Genomic DNA, 22,687 nt, shown 5'->3' with positions numbered 1-22,687 from the left:
CTTGAATACCTTAAATAAAAGCTGGATATCAATATCTTAGCTTAAACTGCAGAAAGTTTTGCTAGAAACTAAGACCAAGAGGCAAGTTCTGAAGAAAGTACTTCCAGGCACCCTCCAAAAGACTTTTCAGACAACAATGGCCTTTCTAGAAAAGGAAAACCACAAAGCGCCTTCTCTACAGGTCTGACTCCAATCTGCAAATTCACTCCCCTCCCCATCCTTGGCCATGTGTGGTCTGGCACAATGTTTTGTGTTAAGTAGGATTAAGGTATATTAAGGTGCTTTGGATTTAGACCATGACATTTACATAAACATATCTACACCCATGTAACATAAAAAAAAGTGACTTTCATGTACATTTTAAGGTAAAAATTTAAGCAGAAGTGACTGTGAAGAATATAAACCTAAATAACTCCCAGAAGAATGTAACTCTAGGTATACTCCAGAATTGTGACACTTTTTGTCACTGCTCATCTAGAATCTGATGACTCAAGGTACAGTCTATTATTTCAGTAAAGTTATAAAAAAATCTATGGGCCTCCCTGGGCGTGGTTGGTGCACTCCTGTAATCCTAGGGGCTCCCAGTGGCTTGGGAGACTGAGGCAGGGGGATCACAAGTTCAAAGTCAGCCTCGGCAATATACCAGGGGCCCTAAGCAACTAAGTGAGCCCCTGTTTCTAAATAATATATTTAAAAGGGCTGTGGATGTGACTTAATGGTTTAGTAAGTGCTCCTGGATTCAATCCCTGGTACCAAAAAAAAAAAAAAAAAAAAAAATCTATGGATCTATGGGCCTCATACTATATGTAATAGGGATAAGATAAAAGCTTGTAAGAATTTTTTCTTCTACATTTCCTGATTTAAGAAGGAGGACTGGGTGGGGGTATAAAATATACAGTATGGCTACTAGTGAATCTGTATGTACTTGTGTTTAGTATTGGTGGCCTAGGCAAAAGACCAAAAAATCTTGTTCGGGTCGCCAAAGGATCAATGAAATCATTCTCCTTTTCTTCTAGATAAATCAGATTGTTTTGTATGTAGTTGTGTGAATTCGTAACTTAATTAAAAATATACAGGATCATTTTCTCTGATTCAAAAATTCTTGTCTTGGGAATAATTAAATGAAACTCTGAAATCCTATCCTCTGCATGAGCATTTAAGACCCAGGGGCTGCATTCTAGAATGGAGCATTGCCCTGGTTCCATAAAACACAGTTCATAAACCAAAAGATGCTGGAGCATCTTCCATCAAGTTGAACAGTCATTCCATTTTACTAATAAGTATATTTGAATCAATACATACAGATACATCAGCTATCAGTACAATTGGGCCATGGAATTTATAGTCTGAGGATGACGAGAAAGAACTGATAAAACAAAGCATAGAGAAGGGTGCTCCCTTTTAGCAGCAAAGCAGACCGAGGGCATAGGGTGGCAGCAAAGTGCGGAAGTGGAAGGAAGTTTTGATGTACGAAGTACTGAGGAAAACACACGGTAGTGTCTACAAACAACCAGAAGGTGCTAGAAGGAAGTAGCGATGGATAATTCTAGAAAATTCTAAAACGAGTACTGGAACGAGTCAGCATTACACTCAACTGCATAATACCCAATTTCTTCCCAATTTAAGGCGAAAGGCTGGTGAGAAAGGAACTATAGAAAACCATCCCAGCGGAGGAAACTGGGGTGTGAGAAGAGATGTGTTAAGGTGCATTAGGGACAGCAAATAAAGGAAGGCGAGTTGGGTGATGATTACTGAGTACTGATGTTGCAAGAAAAATAAAGGGAGAAGGGTGTAAAGTAAGGGTCAGGAATTGTAGAGTAACTGGGAAGGGGAATTTCTCCCTCACAGATGAAATTTCTCACCACTCTAAGAGCTACACATCTGTCTTTTTTATTGCTGTCATTATCTAGCAAGGTAGTGGCAGAGACCAGAAATGGAAAGTGAACTAGAATCACAATGTCCAAGCTGTCTTCCTCTCTTTTCCACAGTATCCACACTGCCTCCTAACTCAAGAGCAGTGGGGGACCACACCCCAAGGGCAACTACAATTTCAGACACCAATAATGGTCCCTCTAAATATCCAGATCATTCCCAATAGAAAATTCCAACTATGTTCCTTTTGATTTCTATAGCAAATCACTTAACTCATATGATTTATGTTCTACTTCAATGAAATGTTTATAAAAATAATGCTCAACCTCCAATATGCATATCAAAAATAAAAATGAGACTTCACATCCACTGGAGTAGCCATCATCGAAGATACAGCTGATAACAAGCTGGTAAGGTTATGGTACCCTTCTGTACCATTAATGGGAATGTTAAATGGTGCAGCTGGTTTGGGAAACAGTCTGGCAGTTCCTCAAAAGGCTAAACATAGAGTTGCCATATGACCCAGCAATTCCACTCCTAAGACTGTACTCAAAGGACATGAAAACATGTCCATACAAAAACACATGAATGCTCATGTGGCATTATTCATAATAGCCAGAAAGTAGAAACAACCCAAATATCCATCTATGGATGAATGGATAAACAAAACAGGGTATTAGCCATACAATGAAATATGGGATATTATTAAGCCGTAAAAGGAATAAAGTCCTGACACATGTTACAACATGGTGAACCTTTAAATCATTATACTACGTGAAAGAAGCCAGTCACCACAGGCCTCATATTATATAATCCAGACTAGGCAAATCCATAGAGACAGATTAGTGGTTGCCTAGGGCTGGGAGGTAGGGGATGGCGAGTGATAGTTAAAGGGTGTGCAGTTTTTCCACGGGTGCTGAAAATGTTCCAGAATTACTGGTGATGGTTGCAAGCCTTGTGAATATACTAAAAATCATTGAATTGTATACTTTAAATGATGAATTGTAAAAACAAATCAACAACAAGAATAAACAGTAAACTGTAAGATATTGTGAATTACATCTCACAGAGTTGTGATAAGAAATAATAAGTAATACCCATGCAGACACAGATGTGGAAGTAGGGAGTGGTTCTTAGCAGGAAACAGGTCCAGACCTGGTCTCTAAGACAGCACTGGGCAGAACTTTCTACTCTCCCTTTCCTCCTTTCCTTTGTCCCCATGATCAGAAGTAGACGTCCCACAGTCCTGTCTTGGCAGATGCAGAGGGCAGCAGTCTCCATCAATTAACAGGTCTGCAGTGATCCCCACTTGGCCCTACGTCTTCATTACCTCAGCACCACAGTGACATATACAACCAGACACTAGGTGAGTCAGTTTTTCTTAATTAGCCAGGGGTCAGCTTCTAGTCAACCGTGGAATAGGAATGCCCCAAGAAAAACCTAAATGATGGCAGGAAGTTCCACTCATGATTCAGCCATCAGGACTGATGTTTGAACCAGTACTGAACCACAGCCAGACTTGAGGGATCTGCTCTAGCGGCGTCAGACTGTGACACTGAGGACCTATTTGGCAAAAAGACCAAACAGGCTTTTGGTGATGCAGGTTGAGTCCTACTTTGAGGGATTTATCCCTAAGAAATCTTCCTATAATGAAACCTCAACCCCTGACATGGTGTCCTGGGAAGGAGTCTTTGAAGCTATAGCCCATCCACTGGGAACACTCCTTGTTCAGCATTCCTCGGGGAAGCCAGAGGGGCTTTCAAAGCAAACTTGTATTTTTTTGTATCTGATACCAGGAATTAAATCCAGGGGCACTTTATCACTGAGCTACACCCCCAGTCCTTTTTATTATTTATTTTGAGACAGGGTCTTCCTAAATTGCTTAGAGTCTCACTAAGTTGCTGAGGCTAGCCTCACACTTGCTGTTCCTCCAGTTTCAACCTCTGAGTCCCTGGGATTACAGGCATGTGCCACCACACTCAGCCTGCATCTTTTTAAAATGACTCTCATCACCAGAATGTTCTTCATATTAAAAAAACAAAATCTGCCTCCTGACAACTTCTGCCTGCTGGAACGACACTGTCTAATTCCTTTTCCATTTGACAGTTCTTCAGTGTTTGAAAACAAGTAATATGCCTTTTGTGCTTTCCTTTTGCAAGTTACATATGTCTGATTTCTTCCACCATTCTTTAGCTAAATGTTTTTCAGAGTTGAATCAGCCCTTACAGAATTGCCGTTTACAATAATGTACTTGCAGGTGAATGTCATACAATCTGACAGTGCATGTACTATGCACTCTGACAGTTCCAGTCTCTCAAGATGGTTTGGGATCTGTACATGCCCTCAGGTTCATTAGCTGTCACTTGTAGTCACTTTGCTTCTGTTGGTCCAGGAGGGGCAACATCATTAGACACTGACTGTGGGTAACTCTGCCTGCATGGGGCTGCATTTGGATTTCTGGAAGCAAAGCAGTAGAGCTACTTTCAGCAAGAAGAACATGAGGCTTTAGAATGGATAAGCAATGTGGGGGGAGAGAGCTTATATTTACATGTGAAACAACTCAGAGTGACAACTCGAACCACCTCAAATATATAAGGCTAATAAACCATCAGCCATACAGCTACTGGATAGACCCTGCATCTTCTCCTTTCAGGCAGAGAGCAGAACAACATCCCTCTGTCCTCTCACTACCACAGCAGTCAGCTGCCAGGAAGGTGCCTTGGGTCTCCTCAGGGGACAGGTGAAGTGCCAAGGCTCTTCCGAGCGACTGCTGCCCTCTGGTGATGGACTTTTGCAGCAGCTTCAAAGAAGGAAGAAACCTTTGGAAATCCCAGACCAGACAGTGAGATTTTTTTCACCAGGAGCTACCCTGGGACCAGTGGGAGAAAGGGAGGACAGCTTCCCAGGAAGTGTGAGCCTTCAGGAAAGCTACAAAAAGGAGTGGGGAAAAGCATCCAGTTTATTTTAGAAGAGGGGGCAGTGAGATGTGTCTTCCATGGGGTCACGTTCCACCAGTCATTCGGCCACGCAGTCTGAACCCAGAAGATCATCTAGTGCTGCCACACTTTATTTCCTAGATAAAACCTCACCCACTGACCTTCACCTGAATGAAATAACACATGAAAAGGACCCAGTTAGTGGCAGGCACACATGAGGGCCTCAATAATTGTCTGCTCCCTTGAGGTGATTAGAGGATGCCTCTGTGTCCACAGGGATCACACTAGTGTTCTCACCCCAAAGACAGGACAGGAAATGCTGCTGAGACTTTCACTGGGAAGAAGGGGCGAATACCAACGGACTGCTAGAAGAATCTACAAATTGTGAGTAAATCCCACTTAACCCCAAGTCTACTCTTTCAGAGAAGTTGTCTCCTAAGACTGTTCTCAGAACACAGGAGCATTCCATTTTATGTACCTTAGGTTGATCCCCAAAAAGAGAGCAGTAAAGTTCAAAGTGTACTTTCCCCCTGTTTTTACTTCTCAACATGAGATAGAGAAAAGAAGTCTGGAGTAAGTAGGAGGACAGCAGGCCCGCCAATCATCCTTGGTAATACAGGGTTTCAAATCACTGGCTCCCCAAGCTCCCTGCCAAAGGGAAAGCCCAGTTCCAGGTAACTCCAGAATGTGACCTTCTGATGGGAAGCTGTCCTGGGAGAATGTGAGACAGGACAGAATACAGTGCTCCAACACCTTCCTTTTATGGCCCTGGGGATAAGACCCAGTAGAATAGGGCCGGATTTCTCAATTTCTTGCCACGGAGGGGAGGATTGCATTTCAAAAGAACCTAAAACAATTAGACCTCAGATCACACCTCTATCTAAGCAATAGGGCAGCCAAAGAATCCTGGACCAGCAGTGGGAGAGAAAAGAAGGGACAGGAATCCAGGAAGACTTGGCCCTCTCATCTTTCTTCTTTAGTCTGTTCCCTTCCCCCACTTTCCCTGTCTGTCTCTCTCTGTCTCTGTCTCTCTCTCTGTCTCTCTCTCTCTCTCTCTCACACACACACACACACACACACACACATACATGCACACACCCTTTCAAATGAAAAAGCTAACACTAGCTCTGGGCGGGGTTAATGACAGCTATCACTAATTTGGCCCAAAGTTTCTAACTCTCTTTGGAGGGTCCAAGTCAAAGAGGCAAACATCTTATACATATTCAGGGCTGTAATTTTGGATCTCTACCCAAGACTCTAAAAAGACTAAAAGGGAGGCCCTTTTTGTCTTGAGACAAAAGCAGCATGATGGGCAGATCTCCTAAGCCACTCTAACTCAACTCAGATGTTCCACCATGGGTGAGTCACACAGGGCCTGCCAGGGTGCAGTTGGAAAGCAGAGGCTATAGGGACATGGAAGATTATCCAGGATGCTGCTACTTTATATACCTGCCTCTTTCCCTTCTTGAATGCTGCTGCCAAGCCTAGAAAACACCCAAAAGGCCCCCATCTGGGCTCTTAATGTGCCAGTCCTAGAACAGCTTAAATGAACCCAGTCAATATGAGCACAGTTTCTGTGGCCAAGCCATATTTTAGGGGCCTCTTACCTATCTGCATGACTCTGCCAAAGACAGATGTGTTGTCCACAGTGCTGCAATTCCATCGCCTCTGCCGGAATTGGTACTGGCACTCCTTAATACCCGTCTTGGCTCCCTCCCCGATGTAGGCCATGTGTTCCTGGTACAACTGGCACAATTTTCTCTGGCCAGGGGAGAGCCCAGGAAGCTGACTGCACACAGGCTGTGCACCGATGATAAACATCTCTGGTCTCTGCACCGGGTTCATAGCTAACGACCTACAATAGCAATCCAGAAAGCGGGGTGGGGGTGGGGAGGACAAAGAATGAGTGTGTGCCTGTGAGCAGTGTTAAGTCATTCATTTAACACATTTATGGGATGCTTTCTTGTACAAGGCCCTGAAGGACCAAGGACTTCTAAGGGTGAATTAGTAAAAGAGAGTTCATGTCTTAAAAGGACATATGGAAAGCTAGGCAAATGATACTTGAGATGCCAAATGCCTAAGACAGACAAGATTCTGAATCCACAGTGATCAGATAGGGAAAGCTCTTCCCTCAAGGAGAAGCATAAGGAGATGACCAGAATTTGTACTGGTCTTAAAGGTGGGGAGAAGACAGAGAAGGAGGTGGGGTGGTGCAGGGCAGCTGTTCATGCAGCTGTTCATTTGAGGCAGAGGGCAAAAAAAGCCAAATTGACACATGCCTGTTTGTGGAGTAGGAATGATAGTTCAGTTTAGCCCTAGTGTAGGGTACGTGGGGAAGCATTTTCCGTCATGGAAATGCCTTCAAAATAGAATCCCAAGTACACAATCATAATATATTCTAAACATTTTCACTTCCATATCTCACTCACACAATGCCCTAACCCACTGTCAATCAGTTCAGAGATCTCTTTTTTCTCATCATCTACCAGCAATAATCAAGTGGTTAAGTTAGATGAGAAAGCTACAGATTTGCCATCCAAATAAAATGCAGGTGGGACACAGACCATGGCAAAATAAGTAGTGATTGCCTGCCATTTCCATGTCAACCTTGGCAAGGATGTGGTCTTAAAAACACAGAAAGACAAGCATGTTCCTGCAAATCCTTCATTTGGTCTTCAGAGGTTAAATAAAGGATTTTATTCTCTGCCTCTGCTGGCAAAAATTGAAAACAAAAATTTTTAAAAACCCAGATATCAACATATATGTTTTTGAGATGGGGTCTTGCTGTGTTGCTCAGGCTGGCTTTGAACTTCTGGGCTCAAGTAATCCTCCTGTTTCAGTTTCCCGAGTAGCTGGGACTACAGGCATGTGCCACTGGAATTTTTTCTCCCTCTTTTTCCTTTCTTTCTCCCCCACCCAGTTCTGGGGATCAAATCCAGGGCCTCATGCATGCTATCAATATTTTATTAACTCAATAAAAATAAAAAAGCTATTTCTAAAATTCATGAGGATAGGGAAAGGTCCAGGAAAAAGGGATTGTGAACAGAATCAGAGAAAAAAAGCAAATGAACAAATCTTTTATGTTCAGGGAATTCTTACCTCTAGGGACTAGAGAGAAAAGGAGCTCTCCAACTTTGCCTGGGATGCAAGAGGCCCTTCATATTCCTATGGATAGGGTGTGATCACAACCCTTGGTGCCCCCTGTCCACACCTTTATTACCCAAGAAGCCTTAGGGTGCAGAGCAGGACCAAAGTCCCTCTCACTCACCACCAGGAGTTGGCATCCGTCAGCAGCTGGGCCCAGCTGGAAAGCAGAGCCGCAGTGAACAGCAACAGCAGGCTGGGCATGGTTGGCCTCAGTCCGCCCCAGTACCCTGGGACGGACAGCTTCCAAAGTGGGGCTTCCTGGAGAAATGAAGGGAAATCAGGCTGCAAATGCAACAGACAAAGAAGACTAAGAGGGAGCAGAGGGATGCAGAAAAGTGCAAAGGATGGGCTCTGGGGTGAACCTGAGTCAAATTCTCCTGAAGGAAATTCAGCCCTTTCCAACCTCCACCTCTTACTGCTTATCCTCTCATCAGAGGGCTTTTAGGACTCCTAACCCAAACTGTGGGAGCCCTACTCAGGACCTAATTTCAACGGAGATAATGAGTTGAGAAACCAAAAAAGAGGAAAGAAAACATCATTTCAAGAACAGAGTGTGCGCAGTGCTGCGCACAGGAAGCTGCTTTGACTATTGCAAAGCACACCTCCCCAACTTCTACAACATCCAGTAAAAGGAGGAACATCCCCTCCACCTCTCACCTCAGTCCAGAGATCTACTTCTCTGACCTTCAGATTTTTCTTCGTAGGGGTTAAAGAACAACTGGTGAATTGGATTTGATCTATACCCAATAGGAGTCTTCCCTTTCCATCTGTATCCTTCTCTCTCCAAACAAGTTTTCTAAATCCCAACCCTTGTTTACCCTTAAAGAAGGGAGGAAGAGCGCGCACTTTCCACTTTCTCAAGGCAACTTCTCTGAGAAATGTAAAAGCCATTTAGCCAACAGCAAGCCGGTGCCCCGTGCCCAAAAATATTGGCCACCCCTACCCCTTATGCCCACTGTATGGCGGTGGAGGAGTCGCACAGAACACCTTTCCCAGTTGCCGGCGAGGGACCCTGGACTGCGTCTCTTGCATCCAATGCCTGTTGCGGGGACGTATCTTCCAAAAGCCACCACCCGTCCCGTGTAGCATCAGAGAGCCCCACATCTTTGCCTTGCGCTTTAACTAACGCCTTTAACTAACGCCTGCGCCCCAGGATCCCAAAGCCTTTGGAAACATACGGAAAATCCATGCTTCTGTATCCTGGAGCGAGCAGATAAACACACACACCCTCCTGCTCACCTCCACCTCGCTTCTCCCTTAGCTTCCATCTGAGGCGGGACCCCATATTTCCAATGAGTCTTCTTCCCAGGACCCTTACACCTCCAACCCTACACACACAAACACACAGCACTGCTCCAGGCTGCCCCCGCCTCCATCTCACCACGCTGGTCTCTGGGTTCTGGGTCACCAGGCTCTCCGGGAGGGGGCGGCAGGTGCTTTGGGTCATCAGCTTAGGAATATTTTTGTCCTGGGGCCACCAGGAGAGAAAGGTGGTTTGAGCAGGATCCAGGAGCGCTGAGACAAGGCCTTTTCCCCACCCCCTTTTGGTTTTTCTTTTCGAGGTCTCATCTGGGGCGGGGGCACCAACAGGCAGGTGTGTGGGGCCAGCAGGGGGCAGATCAAAGAAGAGGCTCGCTCCTTCCCTTTGTCATGCAGAGCCAGCTCGGAAATGATCCGGCCTCTAGCGTGGCCTAACAGCTCCCCACACCCTACTTTCCTAACAGACCTCTCTTGCCTCTAAAGGATGCCCCCTCCCCCTCCTCTCGACCCCCCATAAATCCTCCCCCATCCCTCAGGGCAGGAGGTCTGTGAATGCATCCACTGGAACCAAGAGAGATGGAGCAGAGATAGGGCTGGCACCAGAAGCTAATGGCTTTATGGAGGGGAGGGGACCTGGTCCAGGGTAGGGAGGACGAGAGAAAAGCTTCAAAGAGTTTCCTTGTCCAAACATCCCCAACTCCACCTACCAGTCCTTCATGGGGACTAATTCCCTCCTGCTTCTCCAACCACCACCCTGTGCCCTTCTCTCTTGCCCACCCGAACATCCATCCTCCCCACTATGCTCCTCAAACACTCTACTCCCCCAAACACCCTATTCCCTGGGCCAGCCCCAACTGATATCTATCCTCACACATTCCAATCACCAGATAGCTCAGTTTTTCTCCCAACTGGTGACACTTCCTATCCCTCTGGTCTCCCCTCACACCAGTGTCTCTCACCTCCCTCACACCCTTCCAACAGGCTCCAGTGAAATCTTACTGGCCCCACACGTCTTAGGTTCAACTGAGGCCACACTGAGGGCCCACTGAGTCTGAGCCAAGGACAGAAGCAAAGTACCTGCTAATGGTCATTGTGGCTTTGACTGCTCCAGTGACAAGCTGTCAGACCAACAAGGGTCAGACTTCCTAAGACCTGCTAATCCCTCTTTGCCATGCCTTATAAACATGTAGGGATACAGGAATCACTCCCAGCAGCTATTCCCACCACCCTGGTCATTCTATCAAAGTCTCAGCCCAGGATATGTTATATTTTACAAATTACCAATTACAAAAAAAAAAGGACCTAGCATAAGTGGTAGCTTCTTTCACTGCCTTCCAGATGTGTGGTACCTGAAACTGAACACGAACACACACACACACACACACACACACATCACACTAACCCAAGGGCACATGTACACACATACCAATGCTCTCAAGATGCTCTGTCCTGTCCTGTCACATAGATATGAGTCACCCCATCAAGGGCCCCAGAAACTGAAGCTGGGCAGCTGTTTGCGGGGGTGGGGGAGTTACATTCTTGAGTAGGGTGGAAGGCGAAAGGATATCTTAGAAAGGTAAATGTTGTGATTGGTTTGTTAGTGTGGGCAGAAGGACACTTCTTGCTTCAAGCCCACTGGGGAGGAAGGAAGCTGTGTAGGGACTGATGGTTTGGATTTAATGAGCAGGACATATGGAAAGCCTCATGTGTGGGTCACTGGTGAGATTTACAGCAGGACTCAGCCTGGGGTTGTTCTCTGTTGTGCAGAAAGAAAGATCTGGTAAATACCCAAAAGGCAGGGAAGCTGAATGCCTTCTGCTGTCTTTGTCATAACTACAGATGTCCTGGGAGATCTAAAATTCCTCCTTCTGAAAAGGCCAATGTCATTCCATACACACCAGACCAAGTGTTTGAGTATGTGGGAATCAGGGGTCCCTATTCTTTATTAGTGTCTAGGAGACTGGGACTGGGGGAAAGGAAGATGAAGATGAAGAAAAGAAGAGAATGCTCAGTCAGTATCCTTTGGTGGGGAGGCGGGGCAGAATGGGCTGCTCAGACATCCTCTCTGCTCTATTTCATTCATTGTTCACACATTCAGTAAATTCATTACTCAAATATGCAGTGAGGGTCAGGCACAGTGCCAACCGCTGTAATTCCAGCAACTCAGGGCACTGAGGCAGAAGGCCAGCCTCAGAAATTTAGTAAGACCCTGTCTCAAACTAAAACATCAAAAGGGCTGGGGATTCAGTGTCTCTGATTCAATCCCCAGTTCCAAAAATATATATAGCATTGAGGGGTGTGGGGATGTGATTCGGTGGTAGAGTACTGCTTAGCATATGTGAGACCCTGGATTCCATCCCCAGCACTGCAGAGAGAGAGAGAGAGAGAGAGAGAGAGAGAGAGAGAGAGAGAGAGAGAGAGAGAGAAAGGAGAGAGAGAGATTATTCTTTGAAACACCTGCCCAACTCACCCTTCTCCACATGACTGTGGATGGGATGGGATAGTGGCAGGGGCTGTAACCCTCTTACCCTATCCAAGTGGCATGTCAAGGTTCCTAAAGAGATCACACTGCCCTTCTCTACCCTTGCAACCACAGGAGCACAAATTCGAAATCAGAATTCCAGGCTCTCTTCTTTTTCTGCTAGGACTTGGTCACCAATTTTCATTCCCTTAAGAGGTCATATCCATCCAGCCCAGATTAAAGGCATTGGCAGAAGGGAACATAGGAGCAGTTACATGAAAGTTTAGGGAGAAAGTGTGAAAAAGTTTCAGATCAGTCATAACAGTGAAACAACCAATGTCTCCGGTAAGAGAAGATTCTATGTTGACAACATAAAATTCTGTTTAACCTAATATGGAATCATTTGGCATACTAATTGTTTGTTTTTGTTTCTTGTCCTCATAAGCTCGGGAAATGGTTTTGTTCACCATTCTCTCCAGCTGTTAGGATGGTGCACAATCTAGTAAGTGCTAGATAAATATTTGTTGACTGAGAGAACAGAAAAGTCCTCTTTTGGCTCTCAGGGAAATAAGAAGCAGACGGTGAAGGCCAGCCTCTCACAGAGACAGAGTCCTTTTGACCTCCCAAAGACCCGACATCATTTGTCAGCAAGAAGCTGCTTCTATCATATCCCCTTATTTCAGAATCTCTGCTAGCAGAGATCTTAGAGATTTGAGGTCCCAGCTTTGTCTATGTCCTTTTCTCAAAGACACGAGTAACATTCAGCTTCTAGTATAAAGTACCCTGCCGCTTGACAAGATAATGTGGAGATGTCTGATATGTTGCTCCCTGAGCTGCTTTGGTCTAACTGGGGAAAACAAAACCACTCGGAAAGGCAGGCAGGACACAGAAGTGCCAGAGGAGTCCAAGGAGCAATTGCAGTCAGGATGTGGGATTTACATAGGGCCTGAAGAATGTGTGGCTTAAACAGAAGGAAAAGAACAGGAAGAATTTCACATGATGACGTGGTTTGGTCAAAGAAGGAACATTTCAAAGTATTTTGTAAGGGGAGGAGAGAGACTGCAATAAGGAAGACTTCAGCCATTCCCAATGTTTTCAGAGTCACTCGTTATGAAATGTAGGTAGTCCCTCCACAATCTGATATGGGTCATTCAAGAGCAATTACCCAGGAACAGTCCCAGTGATGATATGCCTCTAGGTTTCTGGGGGCAATGCTGCAGGAACAGGGCCCAAAACTTAGGGGATCAGTTACTCTGGGTGATGCTGTTTTTGATCAGGAATGGATGGTTGAATGAATAGTCTTAGAGAGCCAAAAGTAGAGAAGTAAAGATGCTGATTGATCACGTCATCTTTCCAATCCTGCTTGTTCCCTGTGCTCCAATTCTTTCTCTGGATCCAGACCTAAGATCTTGGTGTCCTTTTGGAGTCCTCACTCTCCTTTACCCTCTAAGTCAAATCAATTGCCAAAGCCCTGGGTCTCCATAGGATTATTATTATGATATTTTCTGTGTTCAGGATGGAACCCAGGGCTTCAAGCATATTAAGCAAGTGATCTATTACTGAGCTAGACCACAGCTCTCTACAGTATTTAAAAAGTTTATTTCCTACTCTTCATTCTTACTGCCATACTCTGAGCTACCACAAGAGTCTGCTACCTGACCTCTTTTCACTCCAACAAATTGTGTCTTATGTACTGTGTGTGTGTGTGTGTGTGTGTGTGTGTGTGTGAAGTTGGGGATCAAACATAGGGCCTCTCAAATAGTAGGCAAGCACTCTACCACTGAGCTACACCCTCAGTCATGTCTTATTCTTATCTCTTGAATGACTAAATGGATTCCCCTACATCCATTTCTGTAATTGTCAAGGAAATATCAAGTTCCAGATTTCGCAAAGTGTGGTCCCCAAGCTAACAGCATCAGGATCACTTGAAAACCTGTTAGAAACACAAATTCTCAGGCCCCACCCAGACCAACTAAATCAGAAATTTTTGCAGGTAGTGCCTAGCAATCTATTTTAACAAGCCTTCAGGGTGATACTGGTGCACAAGAAAACTATAGAGAACCACTGTCATAAAACCGTCCACAGTAATATGTAAGGAATTAATGCACCAAGTCTTTCTAGTAGCATGCGTATTTAAATGGAAATTTCTACATGCCACTGCCTTAAGTCAATGGCTCTGAACCTGGGGGCCAAAGACCTCTGAGGGTGGGGTGGGGGCAGTTTGTCACAGAATCAAAGAACTATGCAAACCAAGCTTTGTCTCTAGAATGAATAAATATGTCACCCATTTCTACTCTGATAGTAGTATGTATGAGGATGCTTGAAATTGACTTATATGTCAGGTAGTATGTCAAGAGTAGAATCTCCAGGCTGGGGATAGACTCATGGTAGAGCATGAGTTTAGCATGCACAAGGTCCTGGATTCATTCCCAGCACCAAACAAACAAACAAAAAGCAGTACTGTTAACCTCTGGCTGAAAATAACACCAATGCCTACCAACAGTAGGATGGATGGATTAATTGTGCTCTTTTACTATAATGAAATATTTTACACAAGTGAAAATGAATATATAATTAACATGCAATCACATGCCTGAATCTTATCAACACAATATTGAGAAGATGGGAGTCAAAAAGACTATATTAACCATGATGCCATTCACAGCAAAACTGTTATATTTAGGGATCCATAAATAGGTGGATAAGCCATGAAAAAAGAGCAAGGAACTGCTCACCATAAATGTCAGGGAGTGGTTTCCTCAAGGATGGAGGAAGGGGTCATGATGAGGAAGGGACTTGAAGAGTTTCAGGGTGCCAGCAGCATTCTGTTGTTCAACCTGGGTAATGGATGTGAGGTGATTCACTTTATAACAATTTATGCCCCTGTGTATATATTATGCTTTATGCTATTTTCCTGCATTATGTTACATGATACAAAAAAAAATTAAAACAGAAAAAGAGCTTTTGGGGGTCTTTAAACATACTCTCTCAGTGGAAAGTATAACTATCATTTCATGGGGCTTATGACCTTTGTGTGGGGCGGGGGGGATTACAAAAAGGGACCTCATACTCAAAGAGAAACCTCTGCCTTAAAGGAATGTTAGAAAATTTAGGTAGAGAGAATCATGTGGGATAACTAACTACTGGAGAGAGGTGGGAGGATATTGGGGACCACGCAGACCACATAGTATCCTGTGAGTAGTGCCAGGCCTGAATGAACTATATACAAACTAGCAGCTACCATGCCAGGAGCATTTTGTTTCTCTATTTTTCTCCCCGGGAAACCAGAATATGGCAAAAACACCTTCTGTCTCACTTTTTTTTTTTTTTTTTTCTGTCAATGATTACTATTTAGTTCTGTAACCAGTTATTCCTTTTGCATGAGTTTCTTTTGGGTGTGTGTGCATACCCTTCTCCCTTAAAAGACATTTTTTATAGTGACCAAAGATTAATGCAATAATGTACCGAAGACTTTATCAGAAAATTCCACAGCCTATTAGAAGAATCCCCAGATGCTCATCTTTCTGCTCAGCTCAATTAACAAAGCCTTTCCCTGCCAGCCTTAATTATTTCTCCCAAGGGTTGCTCTCTGCCTCTAGGTCTCCCCCCACCTCTTCCTCTTTCTCTCTCTCTCTTTCATATTCTCTCTTTCTCTCTCTCTCTCCACCCCTACCATGCTTTGCTGAGTGAATCTTCTTAGCCCTAAGGCATGGCAATCCTTTGTGTGATCTACTTTCCAGATAGTTGGTGGATATGAAAATTAAAACCTGCCAGGGGTAGGGGTGACTTTGGAGTTTACCAGCTCCACCATATTATTTTCTTCAAGAAGTCTCATCTTTCAAATATTGTATCTTTTCTCATTGTCTTTCTAAATTGAAGGAGAAGTAATACCTTAAGGGTGTGGGGAGGTGGATAGTAGTGATGAGATCTAAATTCTGGCCCTCAAGAAAAATGCTAAACCAGAAATGTGTTGACATTCCCAGTGCTAATATACATGGTTTGGGAAGCATGGGAGGACAGCATGCCCAATCACAGGGCAGGGGGCGGGGGCACAGAAATTGATCCTGAGACCTCCACACTAAAACCAATTCTTGATGTTTCCAAGAACAGAGATTCCCCAGGCCTCTTAGTGTCTCAAGAAGTCTGAAAAGTGATCAACTCATTTTCAGACAGTAGAGCGAACCCCAAGACCCCAGCATCCTGTGCAGTTCCTGTAAGTGGCAGACCCTGGCAATTCCTCCTTGTCTTGAAAAAGCACAACTCTCTCTCTCCCAGATGCCAAGCAAAAGTCTATTGGGAGGAGATAAGAGGAATTTTCCTTCTCCTAAATCCTGATAAATTAAAACAATTTAAAAAGATGCTCTACCAAATAATGCAGCAATGTATGACCTGTATGTAAGTCAGTGTGGTTTAGGAAATTATTCTGAGGAGCATAGTAGTCAAAGCTGTGGACTTTGTTTTCAAGAGCTTGCAGGGGACAAGGGGGAAGGTGTTTGGATACTCTCATGTCTTTTTTTAAGAGTAAGAGGTTTTTAAAAAATATTTTCTAGTTATCAATGGATATTTATTTATTTATATTGATATGTGGTGCTGAGAATAAAACCCAGTGCCTCACACATGCTAGGCAAGTGCTCTACCACTGACCCACGACCTAACCCTAGATGCTCTCATCTTGCAAGTAATCTAATTTTCCCTGCTCTGAAGTTTTGAGGTCTTATACTAAAGAGGAAAGCATGGATCTGAGTACGTGCCACCCTGTTCTACAAATTCCCACGTATATTACACTTTACTCTTTGCGGTGCTGGGGTTGAAATCCAGTGTTTGTGCATGCAGGTAAATGCTGTACCACTGAGCTATGCCCCAGCACCCCCCACCTCCACCAAATTCCCAAGTTCAGATAGAGGTAGTGGAATAAGTAAATCAAGTCCTGGTCCCCTGCCTTTACAACCTCGATCTATGCCATGGACTAATTAGAATAAAAGTATATCTTGTGCTACCAAGTAGATGTAATACTGATTTTGCAAACTAGAGCATATTTTAAAAGGACCTGGGGAAATCATTCTATTTTTAAAAGCAGAGATCACCAAGTGGCAGACCGCCAAATCTCTTTGACTAACGCAGTGTTTTACAATTTTTGGAACATGAATGCCTTGGTGTGCAGGAGAGGGGACATACAGGCTTTCTCATTTCCCCAAACCCCACTGCTCTCTGTCGCTGTTCTCCCAGCTGCTTCCCACATCCATTTTGCTTGGCAGGTTCCCAAAGGCTTTGGAGTTTGCTACTCTGTTCTTTAAAGAGAAAGACAGAGATACAGACACAGATATGATAGTCATTTTTCTATATACATACTCCAAGTTTGTAACTCTGTTCTTTAAAGAAGGAATCCCCCCCTTTCTCTCCCTCCCCCACCATCTCTATGTGTGTGTGTGTGTGTGTGTGTGTGTGTGTGTGTGTGTGTATTTATTTTATTTGCTGGTGCTGGAGATCAATCCCAGGGCCCCCAGGGCCTTGCACAAGTTAGACAAGTGCTCTATCATTGAGCTACATTCCCAGTTCAATATATATAACAGATCGAATAGTAATTTTATTATATGCATACTTACCCTTAATTATTTGTAAATCTGAACTTTCATGCATGGGTTTTTTTGTTTGTTTTTTGCTTTGCCAAAAAATTGTTCTAATTAGTTATAAATCACATTAGAATGCATTTTGACATATTGTACACAAATGGAGCACAACTTTTATTTATTCTTGAAGGGTGTGAACTCTAGATAGCAGGTAGTACTAAATACATTGACACACACCAATCTGAACAGCACAGACCTCATCGTGGAAGTCGACCTCTGTTTCTCCTTGTTCATCTTCCTGTTCATATTAAGCATCAGTGCTGCCCAGGGATCTTCTGCTACAGCTCAGATCTTTATGTTTTGTTGTCGTTGTTGTTCTAATTGGTTATACATGAGAGCATGCATTTTGACACATTACACACAAATGGAGCATAACTTCTCACTACTCTGGCTATACCTGGTGCTGAGTCACAACAGTAGTGTAATCATACATGTATATATGGGAATAACATCTGTCTCATTCTATCATCCTTCCCCTCCCCACCGGCCTACCCCTCCCCTCATTCCCCTCTGCATAATCTAAAGTTCCTTCGTTCTTCCCTACCCCCTCCCCACTATGGATCATCATCCACTTATCAGAGAAAACATTCGGACTTTGGTTTTGGGGACTGGCTTATTTCACTTAGCATGATCATGCATGGGGTTTTATGAAAGTAGTTATACTAAATTTCTTTTTTTCTAAATAATTCAGTCATTCCTTTTTCTTTTTTCCTTCGGTGCTGGGGATTGAACCCAGGGCCTTGCACATGTTAAGCAGGTGCTCTGCCACTAAGCCACATCCTCAGTCCAACATTTCTATAATTCTCCTTGAAAGAGAAGTGATTGCCTCATCTGTTCTAGTTTTCTTGCTTTCTAGAAATCTTCCTGAAGCTGCCAGCCCAGCCTTCTGCTTTAAAAAGTAGCAATTTCCATTTGGAAAAATAGGACACTTATTTATTTTGGTACACAAGTGAGAGATGAACATTGCAGTAAAAGGGATGGTGGAAGGACAGCAGCCTTGGGTCCACAAAGTCTAAATGACCAGCCCCAACACCTGTCTTATGGCCTTTACCAGTCAGGACACATGGAAAACAGGGAATTTAGGGCTGGGCCAGGCAGATTCTAACCATAGGGTGGGAAAAGACAGACTGCAAGCTAGTTCTCCTCATAACTTCCTGCTTATGCAGAAATGACACCTGGCTTTTAAATTCCAGGGGGAGCGTAGGAGCTCTAGGTATGTTGGTCCTCCTAATGCCAGCCCCAGCTACTGCCCATGAGTCTCAAACCAATCCTTAGGTTGTACTGCTTGCTTCTCAGAGAGAAGTACCAAGCAGCTTTGGAACGAAACCCACAGGTGAAAGGCATTCAGTTCCACTCAGGCAGCTCACCTCTTCTCATGTCCCTCTCAGATGCTGTGCACTCACATTTCCTTTGCCAAAACTAAAACCCTTGCCAGCAGTCTTCAGAGGAGGTTTGTGGGTCCCACTGGACCCTGACTTTTGAAATTAAAAGACTTCTGTGGCTGTTTCAGGAAAAAGTATGGTCATCCAGTTTAGGCCCAGGCAGGTTAAAGAGGCTTTTGGTTCACCACTGAGATTCTTTAATTTCATGGAGGCCTCTGCCAGGCTTCTCTTCCCCAGGTTCCCAACCCTCTTGCTAAATTGCTCCCTTGGCGGCCTGATTCCTTGGAAAGAGCTGTGATGGTGGGGGCGGGGGAGGGGGTCAAGCCTTGTGCTCTGTGCTGCCCCAACAAGGGGCTCTGCCAAAATGAGGGTGACACAAAGACAGCCTCTGGAAAGCACCTAGCATTCAGCAGGTACTTGATAAATTCTTAACTGCTCATTATTAACAAATATTTATTTTCAGTACTAAGGATTGAACCCAGGGGCACTTTACCACTGAGCCACATCCCCAGTCCTTTTTATTTTTCATTTTGAAACAGAGTCTCACTAAGTTGCTTAGGACCTTGCTAAGTTGCTGAGACTGGCCCCCAACCTTCAATCCTCCTGACTCAACCTCCTGAGTCACTGTGATTACAGGTGTGTGCTATTGCACCCAGTTTAACAAATGTTTATTGAGAGTCTATGAGTAACTAGCATTGTATGAGTGATTAAAATAAAGTAATAAGATGTGACTCTCTTAGAACTCAATGTTATTGTGCTGTGCAATATGGTATAGCCACTGGCCACAAGTGGTTATTTAAATAAAAAATGAGTTATACATTCAGTTCCTAGTTGCAGTAGTCGCATTTCAAGTACTCAACAGCCACAGGTGGATAGTGGCTGTCATTTTAGATGGTGTGGCTTATAGATCATTTCCATTATCACAAAGAATTTATGAACAGTGCTGGCTAGAGTGGAAGCCAGACAAGAAAACAAATCATCACTCATACAAAGTCAGAAGTGCCATTTGAAATCTATAGTTTAAATCTGGTGCAGTAGGGGCTATGACAGAGGTAGGTGGAAAGGACCATTAGTATGCAGGATAGGGGTAACTAACTTTAACTCATAGTCACTCTAAGTCATGGACCAGCCACAGAGATAAAACCTTTTTTCTACTCCAGTGACAACCTCTACTTCTCATCTTTATAGACAATCATTAGGAAAAACTGTCACCCTGTGATGAAGCCAACAGCAAGTTTCCATTATCAGAACTAAATGGGCAGCTATTTTGTATTTGCTACTTAGAATCAAGGAAGAAGTTCAGACCCATTGGAAATGCCAGAAAGTAGTTTAAATGGAATTTTTTTGTGACTTGTTCAAATCAACTAGTATTATTGAGCATGTGTTAGATCTTACTCAAGGATGAACTACAGACATTCTCTGTTATAGAGGTAAGACAAACACTGTACAAGATCATAATATTTAGCATAGAGATATTATATAGGTACACAACACCTACAACTTAATTCCAAAGGAAGGGAAACTTCATAGGGAAGATAGTATGTGAACTTGTCCCTAAGTGGATACTCAGCATTCCCACAGGTAGGGACAGAGGCCTGAAAACCACATGACACATTTTGAGAATGACAAGGATACCATGCACACAGTTTCATGTCTGAAGTTCAACTATAGAAACAGAGCAAGAGTGAGAGAAGCAAAGTAAAAATCCAAAGACAGAAAAAAGCCATTAATTATTGGTGAAGCAAAGCTTTCATACTGGGGCCTCTCGTGGAGGTCTCAGAGGCCACACCAAGGAGTTTACACTTTGTTCTGTAGCCTGCAAGAGCCATCCAAGGCATTTAAAAAAGAGCGAGGCATCATCAGGTCTGTATGTAGGAGAACCCTGGTGATCCTGTGATGGCAATAATGATTGATGGAGTGTAGAAAGTGGGGGTCTGGGGTCGAGAGCCCAGCTCAGAGACTCATTCAATAGAAACGTTTGGGGCAGAATGAGGACACAGCCTGAGTGGAAAGGAGGCGTGGCTTGTGTGTCATCTAGTCATGGAAATGACAAATGTAGGCTCTAGGAAGTAACCACCAGTACAGCATTCTATTATCCACAGAGCAGTCCTCAGATGGCTTGTGTTTGGTCACTACTGAACTGATATAAAGAGGATAGGGCTGGGGATGTAGCTCAATGGTGGAGTGTTTGCCTAGCCATGCCTGAAGACTGGGTTTCATCCCCAGGACTGCAAAAGAAGAAAAGAAAGAAAAGAGAGAGTACTGACTGGAGCCTCTATTATCTGCATGTGGCTATGAGGAGAGTCCACTATTTCTGTGCTCATCTCCAAGGTCACATTAGGCAGATGGAGAAGATTTGACCTCCATGGGATCTGGTCATCTTACAAAAATTTGCCATTAATCAGAGTCACCACTCCTGAAAAAGCAAACAGCTTGAAGTATACATACTACTGTAAGGTTTGGATATAAGGTAAAGGTATCCCCCCAAATTTCCTGTGTTAATGCAGAAGGTGAAATGATTAGATTAGGAGAGCCACAACCTAATCAGGGAATTACTCCATGAGAAAGATTATTAATTTGCACAGACTTCTAGGTCATAACTGTAGGCAGGTAGGGTGTGGTTGGAAGAAGTAGGTCACTGGAGGCATGCCTTGGGGATTATATATTTTGTCCTTGACTCCTCATATCCTCCCTCCCTCTTTCTCTTTCTCTCTGCTTCATGGCTGCCACAAGCTAAACAGCTTTTCTCTGCCACATCCTTTGGTAATTATGTTCTGCTTTGCAATGGGCCCAAAGCAAGGGAGTCTGCTGACCATGGACTGAACTACTGAAACCATGAACCAAACTTTTCCTCCTCTAAGATGTTCTTGTCAGGCATTTTGGTCAAAGCAACAAAAAACTGAATAACACAACTATCTAGGATGAGTCAGCAGAAATCTCTATGTTAAAATGAAGAAAAAGTTAGAAATAATAGCAGAAATCAAAACCTCTGTATTCCTAGGTATTCATGTGTCTGAGAAGTTACTTCAGCCTTATGTCTTCACCTTTTGGAAACTCAAAGCTATTTGTGCTGGAGAGCACTTCATAGCCACAAAAATTGCACACAGCTTGACTTTCATGTCTGTTGCACTAAGATGTAGTCATATGACTGAATTTTATCTAATGGAATGTTAGAAGAAATGACATCTGCAACTTCCAGGTCTGGCCCATGAAAACCTCCGATGCTTTCTTTCCTTTTTGATGCAGGCAAGCATGTTGGATCTTGCATGTCCTTCAAAGGCCCATGTGTTAAAGGTTTGGCTCCCAGTCTGCGGTGCTATTAAGAGGTGGTAGAACCTCTAGGAGGTGGGGTCTAGTACAAGGAAGTTAGGTCACTGGGGGAGGGTTGTGCCCTGGAAGAAGATATTGAGACCCCTGCCTCTTCCTTTCTTTTTTTCATGTTGGAGCCACGAGATGAACAGTTTCTTCTACCACATGTTCGTGCCATGATGTACTGCTTAACCACAGATCCTAAATCAATAGAGCAAACTGCCCATGGACTGACACCTCTGAAATCATGAGCCAAAATAAACCTTTCCTCCTTATAAGTTGTTTATCTCAGGATTTTTGTTGCAGAGACAGAAAACTGACAAATATAGCAGCCTTCAATGCCAAAGATAGAGTCATAAGACAGAAAGAAGCCCAGATCCCAAAATGACCACTTGGAGAACTGCCTGACAATAGGAACATCCATTTGGGTATTTACACAGGCTAGAAATAAACTTCTACAGTTTTAGAGCCAATTTATATTTGTTACAGGAACCAGCATGACCTTAACTAACACAAAATCTTTTAACACTTGCTCTATTTTGTATTAGACTTAACTACACACTTTTTAAAATGCCCCCTTTAGAATATAAACACTTTATTTTTCCATGTAGTTGCTGCAGTGGCTTTTAAGACTATCAAAGAGACTTTAGTTTGCAAGAATTGTTATCCCCATTGAGAAGATGTAGAAGTATC

General features: G+C 43.7%; 1 protein-coding gene across 1 annotated transcript in view; it reads right to left on the bottom strand.

The window, feature by feature from the left end:
* Positions 1-6,089: 6,089 nt before the first annotated feature.
* Positions 6,090-22,687, bottom strand: part of LOC306661377 (protein Wnt-5b-like) — a 96,866-nt gene continuing 80,268 nt past the window's right edge. Inside the window, exons 2-3 of the mRNA XM_079140355.1 lie at positions 8,077-8,213; positions 6,090-6,663 (exon numbers count right to left, since the gene is read on the bottom strand). Of these exons, the coding sequence (XP_078996481.1) occupies positions 6,351-6,663; positions 8,077-8,213 (450 nt within the window). The 3' untranslated portion in view covers positions 6,090-6,350. The remainder of the gene's footprint in view (positions 6,664-8,076; positions 8,214-22,687) is intronic.

Source organism: Sciurus vulgaris, assembly GCF_902686455.1.
Source record: "Sciurus vulgaris genome assembly, chromosome: 5".
Classification (NCBI taxonomy): domain Eukaryota; kingdom Metazoa; phylum Chordata; class Mammalia; order Rodentia; family Sciuridae; genus Sciurus; species Sciurus vulgaris.
This window is presented reverse-complemented; position numbering and strand designations above follow the sequence as displayed.